We start from the raw sequence: 15,984 nt of genomic DNA, 5'->3' as shown, positions 1-15,984 counted from the left end.
CGGAAGCCGTAAGCGTCTGGAGCCATAGGTAAAGGAATCATTTGGTCATAACAACTGCACCGTTAGTTCTGATTTCTTCAGTCTAAATAAGAAAGCGAAGCATATGGGTCTGGTTGTGAACGAGATATACGACGATATTTACATAGTTCAGCGAATTAATAGACAACAGCTCCACTGGCTAAGTGATATCCTCCGAATTTATGAAAACACTCCAGCTCTGAAAATATTCGACGCAGTACCCGTCGGGGAAAGCAGAGGAAGAATGAGATCTGCACTCCTTTGGTAAGACCAGGTGAAAAGGACCTGAGTACACTTGGAACCTGCACTAGGCGCCAAATAGCGAAAAGGAAGAAGACTACTGAAGGATCAAAGTACTTGTACGGAAAACTTTTTTTCTTGACGAGCTATCTTCATGAAACTTGCCATGGAATATTCTTCAAGACAACGCTACAGTATCTGAAGAAACTATTCAGATCGGATCACTATAACATATAGCTGTCATACAAACTGAACAACCAAACGCGGGTTTTTGTATGAGATATTCTCTATTTATGAAGGGTATTATAGCTTTGATGAAACAGAAATTTGCGTTTTTTCTTGTTTTTCATTTCAGTATTTATGTAAATCCATACACTTTTGTATGTACAGTTGTGAGATTTAATTTTGTTTATGCGCCGTACTTTGTGCCAAATTTTGGCATTGATATACAGTATTTCGCACGAGTTTCTGCCTTTAATTGTGTCAGTGGGGAATAAAAATATTGGGCACTTCTCACTGTAAAGTGACAGTGGCTGTATGTATGAACACATACGTATTTATATTTACATATGTATGTATGTATATATTGAATATATTTCACTTCGAAAATGTCAAATGAATGACGGAAATGGCAGAGTGTTTAAATATTTTGGAAAAACTGCCATAAATTAGGCATGTGTGAATATTCCTTTACTTTTTTTTTAATTTCTGATTTTGAAAAGTATTTCTTTTTCAAATACATATAAGCTGTCTGAAGTAAATATATAAATATACATATATCCAAACATATGTACGTACTTTCAATTTAGGAACTGTTGTGCGTGACTACCAGCACCGGCATCAGCAGCCTTTTCAAATATACTGTGTAGACCAAAAGTGCTTCAACATCTGAATCGGTTGCTAGTACAAAGACATGGTATAGAAGTCATAATACAAAACGAACTGTCAAACTTCCACAGCAATAGTAGACAGTTTTTCTTTTTAAATACATATGTATTTATATCCAACAAAGAATTTGTCTCAATTTTTTACCTCTAACCGAACTTCGTGAGCGAGATCATTCCGAATCTTGGAAAAGGCTTAGGAGATTTAGTTGTATCAAACACATAAGCCTACAAGTGGTACAAAACCTTCAAAGACGGTCGAGAGATCGTTGACGACATGCCTCGTTCTGGATGACCTTTTCAACTGATGAAAATATTAAAAACTTGAAGACTTGGTCAATCAATCACAATCGCCAGGCAGGTATTAGAGAGATGGCCAGAAAGCTCAATATCTCTCGAGAGTCCGTTCGAAAGATGTTGGTGAATATTTTCGGTATGAAACTCATTCTAGCTCGACTCATCCCGATAAAGCTGAATTTTTTTGAAAAAGAGTACTGTAAACAGGTCTCTTTGGACATGCTTTATCATGTGAATACCAATCCCACATTCATCGAAAGCATTATAACTACCGGTGAGACATGGGTTTATGAGTTTGACACGCAAACAAGTAGACAATAATCGGAAAGCAGGAAAAAAAAGAGTCGAAACCGAAAGAACCAAACCAAAGCCGCTCAAAAATCTAAGTGATGCTCAAGGTTTTTTTCGATATTCGTGGTTTGATGCATCATGAATTTGTTCCGGAGAGACAGACGGCCAATAAGAAGTTCTATTCAACCGTATTGAGGCGTTTGCGTTAGAACATCTGTCAAAACCGGCCGAAATTGTGGAAGAACATTTCATGAAGTTTACACGACGATAATGCACCACCGTATCGAGCCAAAATTGGGACCGAACTTAAAGCCAAAAACGCAATGAATACCATAAATCAACCACCGTATTCACTAGATTTGGCTTCGTGAGATTTTTTCTTGTTCCGCCAAACTGAATTAGCCGCTCCGTCGAACACGTTTTCAGTCAATTGAAGAAATAAGACAAAACTCGCTGAAAGAGCCAAAGGTCATCCGGTAAAGTGGTTATAAAAAGTGTTTCAAGGACTCGAAAAATCGTTGGAATAAGTGTATTACATATATTACATCTAGAACGGATTGCTTTGAAGTCGATAAAATAAATATTGATGAATAATTAAATATTATGCGTTTTCTTTACAATTTCACAATATTTAAAACTTTAGAATTTTCAAGAATGTTAGATATTTTTTATTCAAAATTTCAGTTCCAACACAAAATTGGATCCAAGATTTTTCGAACAAAAAGTCAATGAGAACTAAAAATAACGCTTTCTAAGAATTTCTGTGAATAGTAAGCTGTCATCAAACAGCACAACGATGAAACACATAAATAAATGCAAAACAAAAAAACAAAAACAATAGAACAACAAATAAACAATAACATAAAGACAGCGCTTAAACACAGCTTTCTACTAAGCAAAACTTTTCAAAGCGAAAAAATTAAAACGCAATAACCGAAAACGGCCAAAGCAAGCCGATTCTCAGCGCGTAAAAAACACCAAACAGAATTTACGAGGAAATATTAAAACTGTACGATTAAAAAATAAAAACTGTGTGCTAATTAAATCACTAAAAATAGAGAGACGTGAATAAATCAACATTAAAAAAAAAAACTTATGATGGTGACGCACTTGAAAGTCTACATTTAAAAACTTCTAGGAACAGCGATAAAAAAAACCGAAAAAAGAAACAACGCAGACTAGCCAGAAGCATCGGAACCGGTTCACATAGCCGACAATGCCATAAAGATAAAAATAATATAAAATATAAAATAAGAACAGAAACGATTTTATGGCTTTACGCTTGGGATAAAACTTGCTCTGCTTGGCAGAATGCTGGCCTAAGGCAATTTTCGTAAAGAAGAGAAGAAATGCGTGCGAAGAGAACAAGCATAACGATTTAGTGACCAAACTGAAAAAGTCGCGATTAAGAGATAGTAAGAAGAGATAAATATGTATACTCGGACGAGTTTTAACCGTTAAGTTGCCACTTTACGATGAGCAGATTATTAATCTATCTTTTAATATAATAATGAGAAAGAAAAGCTCACTTTATAGTCTAACTTTTTGCAGTATGGTTGACACGAGTTTGGATTGAACAGAGTTGCCAAAATGGAGCTTTTGAAAATAAATGTATGTAAGTACACTTAAAAAAATAATCGAAATACACTTAAAATAGCGGAGCATACTTAAACTCATGGAATAATTTTTTTTACAATTGAATTGGTTAAGTGGTTGCCACGTGTTTGAAAATTTAATGCAAAATTTAAAAAAAATTAAATAAAAAAAATATATACCCAGTGTTGAAACTTGAAAAGGTAAAAGAAGAAATTTTTGGGAAGGGTTGCCACTTGTTTTATTTTTTTTTTAAATGTCTTTAATAAAATTTTATAAAAAAAATAACTAACCTTGGCGTTCATATATGAAATGGTGAAAGAAAAAGTTTTGGGCAGGGTTGCCATTTATTTTGCTTTTTTAAAAAATGTTTTTTTAATAAATGTTCAATGTTAATTTTTTTTACTATCAAATTAAACAATATGAAAAAGGATTTCGAAGAAATTTCTTGGAAGCAACGAAAAAATAAAAAAAATTAAATTATTTTTTACTAAGGTTGCCACCTAATTAAATTTTTTATTCAAACAAATTAATGACAAGTGAAATTTTAAAACTTTGCATTAAATTGTGCAAGTTTAAGATAAATTTCGAAGACATTTTTTTAACATTTGAAAAGGGTTGCCAACTATTCTGCACAATTTTAAGCAAAAGCATTTATAAGATATCTAGAAAAAATTGAAAATTTATAGTTTTGCTACTAAATTACATAAGTTAAAGATAGATTTTGAAGATATTTTTGAAAAGGGTTGCCAACTTTTTAAAAAACGTATGAAAGTACATTTATCAGAAATAAATATAAGTAAAATTTTAAAGCCATACTATGAAATTACGTAAATGAAAGGTAGATTTCGAACGTATTTTTAAAAAGAGTTGCCAGCTGTTTAAAAATTTGAAACAAGATATTTGTGAAAAAAAATAAAAAAAGTAAAATTTTAAACTTTGGAACTTTGGAACTTTTCTTTAAATTGAACAATTTTAAAATAAATTTCGAAGATATTTTTAAAAAGGGTTGCCAACTGTATATAAAGAGGAATAAAAAATATTTATTTATATTTTTTAAGATAAAATACACTTTTGTGGGTATGTGGGATTTGGTTTCCGAAATCTCTTATTGATTTAATTTTTTGGATAGTGTTGCCAACTGTTTTAAATAAAGTCTGGGTGAGATTTTAGTGGGCGATATATTTCTGGAAAGTTTGGAAATTGATAAATGAAATTAATTTTGCAATTAAAATGAAAAAAATGTTGATAATTTCTGATAATTAAGAGCATGAGACCCAATTTGGTAATAAATGAACAAATATTGTGATACGTATACTAAAGTAGCCATCACCAGGACAATCGCTTCTTGCAGTGCAAGTGGTAATTCGTGGTCTCACGAGAAAGCGAATTCACCTAATCTAACGTCTCAAAGATATCTAAGATAACCATAAAAATAATTCCGTCCAACAAAATTTCCAGGAAAGTCATTAATTGCCACCGCCTTGAGTCTAAAATTAGATATGATAAGCAAGAGCATCACGTAGAGGCTTCACTAAGTGCTCAGCAAAGAAGTGCTTAGTAATCTTCTCAGCACTATGTAGATACATATGTATGTGTATAACATAATAAGTACTTGTTATCTTACGTCGATATCTTGTTTCGTTTGCCTGTATAAATACATACATACATATACATACATACATACATATATCCACAAGTTTGTCATTAGCTCGCAGTCACAGTCACAGTCATTCACGTATATCCGACACCAACTAGTGCCCTAGGTAAGTTAGCCAACACTGCTGTTAATTATTTAGCCGTTTTACTACTTTATTTATTAATTTATTTAACATACGTTCTACCACAGCTACAACAAAAATAAAAACAAAGTGAAAATCACAAAAAAAGAACACAAACAAAATCAGCCGAGCATGCAAGTCATTTGCATTCGTCGAGCAAATTAATTTGCTAAACAAGAATGCATGCGAATCAATGAAGTTGTTGTTATTGTTGATGTTTTGATTGTTGTTGTATGCGAAAACAGAGTAAATGGCATACAAACGAGGAGTTAACAAAGCAAAAGTTCGTATCACTAGTAAACTCGGTCGTGGCTGCAGTGCGCCAACGGTGTGTGCCAAAAGTATGTGCACAAATGGCTGTAAACATACACATATGCACTTCTATAAGTGTGCTGCGATATAAACCACAAGCGTGTAAAACCACAAAATAAAATTCAACACTTGAACCAACATCAAAGCTCAGGCTGCGCTATTTCTCACCGTCACAGCTAGAGACGGTCTCATTCCCGGCTGGCATATACTCGTACATATGTAGAACAGCAGCAGAAACCCGTGTGTACATATATCTACTACATGTTTACTTCATAAATTTGTCACGTAACTACCTTAGCTGAGATAATTCTCATATTAAAATAAAACTAACTGCCGTTGCGTCTTAGGCAACTTGCACGAAACCCCTTGTCTTTACTCATTACATACAAACACATTGTTCGCCCACTTTTTGTTCCCACAAAACGGAGTGTGGCCAGTCTTCCCTGCAATTTGATCAGCTGTTTGACTGTCCAACCAAGGAAAAAATTGTTCAAAATCACATCAGTTGTTTCTCAGCTTGATACACAAATGAAAGTGAATATTAGGGTGGTACTTAAGTGTCGAAAGAATATATTTTGAAGGCAGATAAAGGAATGTCTAACAATTCACCAATTATTCTACATCTAATATCCATCCAACAGACTAGAATGAAAAAAAATTAGCATTCATTTTTTAGAGCCACCTTAATAATATCGTTAAATGTTTTAATTTGATGATTTGAATTGAGTTTCAACTGCCTAACCAAAGAAAAAATTGTCCAACAACCCATCAGTGTTTACTGAGCTTGAAATATAAATATGTGTGAATATTAGGGTGGTATTTAAGTGTCGAATGAATAAATTTTGAAGCCAAATAAAAGAGTGTCCAACAGTTCAACAATTCTTCTCTATCTAATATCCATCCAAGAGAACAGAATGAAAAAAAAATAACCTGAATATTTTAGAGCCACCTGAATAAAATAGTTAAAAATTTTAATTTGAATTTTAATTGCATTTCATCACTCACTCAAGAGACTAAAATTAAAAAAAAAAATTAAAATGAATTTTTAAGGACCTCCTTAAACTTCCAAGGGAAAATTTGTTTTGCGGCATTTTTAGAACCACCTTAATAATATCGTTTGAAATTTAAATTTTATGTTTTGAATTTCATCATGTTATCACATATCCTCTCAATAGATGAATATGAAAAAAATTTGTACATAAATTTTAGAACCACCTTAATAATATAGTTAAAATTTTAAATTTGATAATTTTAATTGAATTTCATTAGTCTCTCAAGAGACTAGAATGAAAACAATTTTAACTTGAATATTTAAGGACCTCCCTGCACTTCCAGGAGTGAAAAGAAAAAATATTTCGCATAACTTTTAAGAACCACCTCAATAATCTCGTAAAAACTTTAATTTGATGAATTGAATTGAATTTCATCAGCTTCTGGAGCGATTAGAATGAAAAAAACTTTGTAACATGAATTTTAAGGACATCCCTAACCTTAATAATATCGTTAAAAACTTTAATTTGATGAATTGAATTGAATTTTATCAGCTTCCCAAGAGGCTAGAATTAAAAGAAATTAACTTAAATTTTTTAGACCTACCTTATTAATATCGTTAAAAATTTGAATTTGTGGATTTGAATTCAATTTCATCATGTTATTATCCTTTCAAATGATGCTGATTATGAAAACAAATTTTAGCATCATTTTAGAACCACCTTAATAATATCGTTAATTTGATAATTTGAATTGAATTTCATCATATTGTTACCCACACAAAAGTTACCGAATATGAAGAAAAATATTAATATAAACTTTTAAGCACCACCCTAATATCCACGCATACCTGCACATTTGCTACTTTATCAGCGTGTTAGCATCGTCTTTCGTTCATTTTCACTACGCCGAGTGCAAGCACACTGCTGGCATTGTGTCGCACATTTCAAGGGCACAAGTCAGGCGAGTTGCTGGCAGCCGTCACTGCTTGTTGCTGCTCGGATTACAAAGCTCCACTCCAAGCCAACGCCACAACTCAGCAATCAATGTGAGTAAAGGTGTGCGCTAATTTATGTGCAACCGTAGATACATACATATCTACATGAGAACACATATGTTTGTATGTATGTACATATGTATATAATTGCATTTGTTGGTGGGTACACGAGCACCGAGTCGTGCACGCGTTTACAAAAGAGTCATTTGTACGTAATTGTAGTAAAATTCATCTCGGCAGCGCCGCATCATTCGCCTGTACGGGGTTTCATTTACATAGTAGCACTATTATATATGTACATACATATACATATATGAAACATATACTATAAGTGCATATATACTATGTGGTTAGGCGTTTGTATGCTTTATTTGCATGCAAATGAGTTTTCTATCACACAATCGTATGTTAATGTCTTTATTGTTGTTGTATGTGCGACTGCCATATATCAGTTATATATATTTCCAACTATTATTCTATACCTTTTCATTTGTTTTTATTATGTCGCTTTTTGTTTTTATTTTTGTTTACTACCGTAAAGTTATAAACTACGTCGTATTTATTTACTCGGCAAATAACTGAAATTCGGTTCGTAAATATTTGCATAGACAATTAAAAATACATTTCTGTACGATTTATGTGTGTGTATGTGTGGACATACATATATATATATATATTTCAAATAAGTAGTCTGTGTAGGTATACACGTACCATATAGGTATAAATCGCTTGTTGATCTAGGTCTGACTCAGCTTAAGCCTATGCTAATGCCAGTTCTTTAGTGTCTAACCGAAATCGAAACATGCGAATCGAATATTTGTTGTAATCTATTGCAGACCTTTTTATTAAAACTTTTTTAATGTAATTTTGTGAATGTTTTGACGGAGCTCGGTGAGGACTATTCAGACTTCTTGCACCTTTTGGCTGAACGTCATCTCACCTAGGCGCTGAATTCATTCAAACCTGTCAAGTTCCCGGGCCCTTCTGACATCACATCAGCGCAATGGCGGACGGTCACGGTGTCTTATAGTTGGGTGGCCCCCATCTAAGCAAACTGTCTGAGATTAGATCATGTTCCAAAGGCCCAGAGACTGATAAAGGTGGTGTAAATTCCCAAGACCAGAAAGATCTCGCACGTTGGTACCAATGATTTCAGTCGCAATTGCCTACTTGTATAATCGTCTCGAGAAGTAAAGTGTCAAAAGTTAAGCACGCCTACAAGTAAACCAGGTCGGTCGACACTACTTTGTACGATGTAGTAACATGGCTGGAGGGAGCCTTTGTGCATAAGGAATAAGCTGTAGACACCTTTCTCGACATCAAGGTGGTTTGTAACAATGTGCAACTGGATGCAATAGCTAATGCCTCGAAAATTTTGAAGTGGATGCGAACCTCAAGCACCTCATAGATAGTCTTTTCTGCGGCAGAACAGTCATAGCGGAGAAGGCTACTGCAAAGATATTCCGTATGCTTAACAGGAGCACCCCGCAGATGGGTGGAGTGCCTTGTCCACTGCTTTCGATCTTGATAACTAACGACCTACTTAAAGAACTCGAGGTACAAGGAATTCCGGTGACTGACTACGCTGACGGCCTTATTCTTATGGTTAAAGGAAAATTTCTAAACAACGTCTCACCCAAAGTACCACAACATGGTATCCAGCTGGCTGAATAGAAGTCGCTTAGCGGTCAACCGAAATAAAACCAAAATGATTTTACAAGTATTTAACAAGAGGTATAAGTTCCTAGATATTTCTCTCCTCCCTTTCGAAAGCACACAACTCGCTTACTTTTTCATAAAATATCGAATTGCCACCATAATTATACGACCATTAACTCAACGCAAACAACAACAATAACAGCAGCAAAAGCAACTAATAACAAACTTTTTACAACCCATTCAAAATCACATACTGACGTAATTCCATCAGCAGCAATACAAAAAAACAGCTGCTGACCCAATGCCAGTGACCACATCGAATAGAAAATCGTATAAAAGAACAATAAGAGAAACAAATATAATAGTAATGAGGGTTAGTCATCGGTTAACGACATAACCTAGCGTGTCCTTGACAAGATTTTTTTTGTTTCTATGGTAAATTGGAGCAATAAACACGAACATGAAATCTCATCCTTCCGCGGAGACGCAATAAATTCAGACGAAATGTAAAATGAGTGGCTTGTACTGCACAGAATGGTCATAAAGGTTATAACACTGAGGTCAAAGAGAATATGTAGAAAAGAAGAAAGGCAGAAATCGCACAAGAAAACTTTAGTAGACAAGGTACCGGCGGCCAAACGCTGTAAACAACACAACAACAAATTCAAATTACGTCAAAAAATATATATTAAATAAGTGGTAATTTTTGTGAAACGGTGAGAGAGAGAGAGAGTCAGAAAAAAAAATAAAAGAAAATATAGATGATTCCAGTCGGAGAGGGATTACATAGACAGGTATCCAAGCGCTCTGACCGGCTCGCGTGTCAAGGCCAAATGAGTGGTTCACACGCCATGGCGCTATGTCGCCGCTGTCATTTAATCGTAACTGCTGCTTCTACTTCTCTTCTTTTCCTCCATTCAGTACATTTATACTTATATGTATATTTATATATTTTGCTTGCTTTTAGCGCCATTGTTTGAGGTCATTCCAATTATTTTATTAAATACCGTATGTCCGACAAGTAGCCGAACGCAAAAGCAACCATAGTTGTGGCGACCAGCACTCGCTGACAGGCAACGCACATACAACTTTATTATTTATTAGTTGTAATTGCTAAACAACTCAGCGGTGTGGGAAATTGAACACGAAATGTTCATGGATTACTCTAATATTGATTTGGCTGGTGGTGAGTTGGGGTCAAACAGAGCGTTGACTTGTTGAACGCGCGTAAAAGTTTGTATGTATTTTTAACACAGCAAACAGTTGACCCAAGAGCGCAATTAGATATTCTTGGAAGGCATATTGATGCAATGAGATAATGGAGCGCTGTGTAACTGTAGGAGAGGTGATAGCTTCCAGTGATTAAATTTCATATAAAGTCGGCTTATAAAGTATGACTCCTTTTGTTGATTCTAGGTGCTTATTCCTTCCGCTTCCTAGCGCTACCACTAAAATCTAGTTGAACAAACTGGTTTAGATCGTATATGATACTGCATTTAGGCCAAGGGAGTTTATAACTCTTTATAGAGTTAACTCGCAAACTCGAGTTTATTGGATTTTTTTTATTTAATTTGAGTTTATAGCCGCAAAAAAACTCAAAACTATGGTTAAACTCAAAAATTATGTTTCTCACAAAGTCGTGTTTACTTAATGATAATAATAAACTCGCATTAAACACTCTTCTTAAACTCGAGTTTGTAACAAAAACTATAACTTATAGTCTGAAATCTCAAAAACTAAGTAGCTCACATTAAACACTAGTCTTAAACTCGAGTTTAAAACATAAATTATTTGTTTTACTCTGAAATCTCAGTAACTAAGTAATTGAGATTAAACACTAACCTTAAACTCGACTTGATGAAATTTTAGAGTTTTCTAACAAACTCGAGTTAATTTTCCATTTTGTTGTTGAATGCTAAAAATATTTATAACGGCAAAAAACTCAAAACTAACGTTAAACTCCTATTAAATACTAACCTTAAACTCGAGTTTAAAACATAAATTATTCATTCTATACTTAAATCTCAGTAATTGAATAAATCACATTAAACACTAATTTTGAACTCAAATATATCGTTAAACCCGCATTAAACTCTAACATTAAACTCGAGTTTATGACAAAAATGTTTTGGTTTGTTCGAAAAAAATCAGTAACTAAATAAATCACATTAAACACTAACCTTAAACTCGAGTTTTATGAAGTTTTAGAATTTTCTAACAAACTCATAAACACGAGTTTATTTGCCATTTTGTTGCTTAGCTTTAAAAATATTTTTAACGGTAAAAAAAATCAAAATTAACGTTAAACTCGCATTAAACACTAACTTTAAACTCGAGTTTATAATAAAAATTATTCGTTTTACTCTGAAATTTCAGTAACTAAATAACTTACATTAAACACTAACCTTAAACTCGAGTTTATCAGAATGAATGATCTGCCCTTTCCGTAACTAAATAAATCAGGATTGGTAATTAAGAATAAGAAGAAGCTGCAGAAGCCTCGGAAATGTTCAAAAAAATCTCCTAAATCAGCAAGCTGCTTTATTTCGTAAAATAAAAAGCTGCTTGACCGCCAGCGTCCAAATGCCGCCACACCCAAGTGCTTAAATTAATCGAGAAGCGCTTGCCAAATAAAATCGTGTATTTACAACAACATTTCAGCATTTCTCCGCCGTCTATTTGCTAACAAATTCAGTGAAAGTGTTTTCTCTGGTATTTTTAGTTTATTACGAAATGCATTTGGATCTAAGCCAATGTGGTAATCAATAAAAACGTAAAGTGCGAACACATGTAAAAGCTCGAAATAAACTGGAATACAACAAACACGAAAGCGCCAAAGCAATAAAGAAAGCTGTCGCCACGGAGTCGCTGACATGTGATTTAATGCGAACGCAGCAAAGGCGTAAAGCGGAGTGGCATAAAAGGAGTCGGCATACAAGGAACCGAAAGGTAGGTCGCGCCGAGCAAAGTTCAACAAATTCAGTAGTGGTATAGGCTTGGCAGTGGTTGGCGAATGATGTCACCACAGCTGTCAAGGGAATGTGATTGAAGGCGTCAATTTGGCTATCTAAAACACTAATCGAAAATTGTGGTTTGTTGTTGGGAAAACCGGAGAAAAAGAAGTAGAACAAATGGGGAATACACAGTGGTTGTAATGACCTGTGCGACACAATATGTAAATCATTTTATATTTATGTATAAGGCCTGTGTCATTGCATGTATTGAGGCTATGATTAAATCTGAGGAAATCAATACAGAGTCAACGGTTTGCATGTCTTGAGATTCACCACTACACTTTCTGATAATTAAACTATTTTCTCCAACAATCGGTTCTACTTAACCTAAATATACCAAGATTTATACCTTACATGGAACTCTCTCCTCAACAAGATACCCTTCAATCTATGTATATCCTAGAAGAAACGCAACATCTTGACTCTGTGAATACTTTTGAATGGGTTCGAGTCTGTTCTTCATTTGAAAAAACTGCTCAGAAACCTAATAAGGTGAGCTCAGAACTAGACACGAATTTCTATGTATGAAGCCATTTATTTTCTCCGACAATTGGGTCTACTTAGCCCGAATCAACCAAGAATTATACCTGATCTAGAAGTCTCAGCTCAAGAGCATCCCCTTCAAACTATATCCTAGAAGAAAAGCATCATCTAGATTCTATGTATACGCTTGGATGAGTTCGAGTGTATTTTTGATTTGAAAAAAATCAGCTCAGAACACTCATTACGTGAGCTCAGGTCACTCAGAACTTGTCGATAGTTTCTATGGATAGTGAAGAAACTATTTATTTTCTCCTACGTTCGGGTCTTCTTAATCTGAATCGATCCAGTTTTATACTTGACCTAGAACACTAAGCTCAACAACAATTCCTTCAAACTATGTCCTAGAATAAAAGCAATATCTGGACTCTATGTATACTTTTGGGTGGCTTCGAGTGCATTTTTGTTCTGAAAAACTGCTCAGAATATTTTTTAGGTGACCTCTGGCCGCTCAGCACTTGTCGATAATTTATATTGATAGTGGTGAGCCCGATTTGACAGCAATAAACTAAATGTATGCTCTTTAGTGGCGATTCTTTTGTAATACAGCCGATCTCTCAACTGGCTTACGTCGAAACATCTCTGATCTTTCGTGACAATGACTAAGTTTCTAAAATAAAGCAGCGCTTCTCACTCACACAACTTCAATGTGCTTCGGAGTACGCTTAAAACTGTAATAAATCATATTTCCTTCCGACACACCCCACTTACCCTACCAATTACTAACTACATACAATGCAATTCCATTCATAATAATACGTGTAGAAATCAGCTAGGCATTCCTAAAATCTAATTTATTAAATTAATGGAAAAAGCATCTGTCGTTGCCGACGATCTACTCCCGCAGCGAATTCCTCTCATCAAACGTCACGCATTACACAGCGCATACAGTTATGCATACACACAGAGTTGATATAGGCATTATGACATTTAAATATAGCTCTACTATGAGTAGACTATAAAGATATTTAAGCAAATGCCGCACTCAATGTCCACAAAATGCATTCAATTGCCGCAATGCCACTCACTCAATTTACTCAATTTCGTTGCGCACGACCAAGTTGAAGTTCAAGAAATTTCGGTTGCATGTCAACGGCAGTGGAGGTCCACAAATTGAATAGAGCATTAGTCGAATTGTGCATTGCTTGTAAGGTCAATGGAATCATACATATATACAATAAATGCATAAATTCCTCTAGTTGTTTGTAGAAGTGTGCGTAATTAATTGTTAATACGGCCTTAATTGAATTAGTTGTAGGGTAGATCGTTATTACAGTTATATTTATTACACTCATCTATTAATGCTAATGTATGTATGTGTGATTGTAGGCATTAAGGCAGACATTTAGTGAAGGTTAGAGTAGGTCAAATGTAATAAATAAGTGCAATTAAAATTTTCTTTTATATAGTTATTGGTCGGAATACCCCAATCGGCTCATGACGGGGTTCCCGAAGTGGAAATGTTAATTCCAGAGCCTGTAAGATGACACAGGAGAACCAACACTCATTTTTATTGGCTGAGCGATAACGTTACGTGGTTCAAACTTGGACTACTATATATATATACAGTCCTTTATGAACTCAACTAACTGTTTTGAGATCTTATAAATAAATCCGCTTAATCCAAAGCTCAATGGGAATCGTCTATGAGATATCTAAAGTGTGAGTTCCTAGGTTATTAAGATATTCCAAGGGCGGGACAGTCAAGAAAAAAGTTTTGGGAAGTTCCTGTCTCATCTTCTTCCATGAAGCATCATCAATTGGCATCTAATAAATTTTACAACCGCCCCGCGTGGACACTCGAAAAAGGAGGGCAGCGATCTGTCTCTGTTCTACTGATATCCGGGCTAGGCAGCCTTTTCTTGTCAGCTCAATAGCTTTACAATTACCTGCGATTCCACTAGGGTCTGGCACCCTTATAATGTATTAATTTTATCACAAAGTGACTCCTTGCCATGGTTTGCGAGTTTATGTGTTCCTTCTTTTCTTTCTTTTCCATAGAGATCTCTCTTTTACATAGAGATCTTTTAAAAAATAACTAGGTAAGAGAAGATCTGATTAACGTTACTAAAGCAATTTGCAACAAAGATTCGACATGCTTTATTAACACTTTGAATTAGCGTTAAGCCGAACTCTTTTCAAAAGATCTCACGACAGCCATGTTCGCACGTTTGAAGCTTAAACATCTGCTCTGCTGTCTGATACTTTTGCCACTATTATTGCTATCAATACCAATAGGTAAGCGCGCTGGCAAAACTATATTCAAATCCAAAAAAATAATATTCTCTTTTCAGATCCCCAATCCTTGGGCAGAAGCTGTGGTCGCGCACAAGGCGAAGCGCGTTATTTCATAACCTTTCGTGGCAGTTGCTTTCACATACCCAAAAGATCGGTAAGTTGTCGAACAACTGACGTTTAGCCAAGTTTCGCACCATAGTAATGATATGATCAGCAGCTTTCTTACACTCACAACATCAAAGTGCCTTGGAACATTGTAATGATACATTCACTTCTTTCATTTCAGATGAACTGGTTTACAGGTTTGCGCTATTGCCTAGTCAATGGCTTGACATTAGCTACTCTGGATGAGCACGAAAAAATGGTCTCGATAACACGGCATTGCCAGCGCCATAGTATGCGTCAAGAGTATTGGTTTGGCGCTACGGATCTCGGTATGACAAATGCATTTTGGTATATTAGTAACGGTTTGCCAATACGGTATGGACCAAAACAGTCGTTGGAGCAGGAGTCCACAGAGCACTGCCTCAAATTGAATGTGCACGCAAATTCAACTAGTATCGCGCGAGATTCATGCCTCGCCGTACATCCTGTTATTTGTGAGCGTGTGGAGAGTGGCACGTATTTCAGAGAATATAATAAGCTATTGTGAATAATAATAAATAATAAAATTTAATCAGCGGAGTGAGACAGGCACCGTCAGAGACGCAGCTGATGGAGCTGGGAAAATTGTTGGAAGTGTGTTCTTTATAATATTCAGAGAGTAAAGATTTTTGCTAGCTTTATTTTGTTGTGATCTCTGGTAAAATAATGAAAAGGATGATCAAAAGACTTTGACATTAGTCTAAATGGATTGAAGCTCAAAGCTCGAGATATTTCTTGATCTCTCGTTTTTGTTTTATCAAAAAAATGGTTTCTGGCCTCGGGAAGATTAAACGCAAGTCCTTGTATAGAAAACTTTTTTATTTGGCAAGATATCTTCACAAAATTTGGCACAGCTTACAAAGGAATACATCGCTATAGTCTCCAAAGAAATTGTTCAGATCGGATCACTAAGGCATATAGCTGCCATACAAACTGACCGATCAAATTTAAGTCCTTGTATGGAAAACTTTTTTATTTGACGAGAT

The 15,984-nt window shown here is 35.0% G+C and overlaps 2 protein-coding genes across 4 annotated transcripts in view; one reads left to right on the top strand and one right to left on the bottom strand.

Annotated features, from left to right (window-relative positions):
- LOC105233124 (uncharacterized) overlaps positions 1–15,984 on the bottom strand; it is a 54,680-nt gene that overhangs the window by 13,855 nt on the left and 24,841 nt on the right. The window lies entirely within an intron of this gene.
- On the top strand, positions 14,631–15,650 carry LOC125777253 (C-type lectin 37Da-like). The gene is made up of 3 exons (XM_049451573.1): positions 14,631–14,854; positions 14,911–15,008; positions 15,141–15,650. The coding sequence occupies exons 1-3, from the start codon at positions 14,776–14,778 to the stop codon at positions 15,504–15,506; spliced, it is 543 nt and encodes a 180-aa protein (XP_049307530.1). The 5' UTR covers positions 14,631–14,775; the 3' UTR covers positions 15,507–15,650.

This window comes from Bactrocera dorsalis, chromosome 3, assembly GCF_023373825.1.
Source record: "Bactrocera dorsalis isolate Fly_Bdor chromosome 3, ASM2337382v1, whole genome shotgun sequence".
NCBI lineage: Eukaryota > Metazoa > Arthropoda > Insecta > Diptera > Tephritidae > Bactrocera > Bactrocera dorsalis.
The sequence above is the reverse complement of the archived record's forward strand: the minus strand, read 5'-3'. Positions and strand labels throughout refer to the sequence as shown.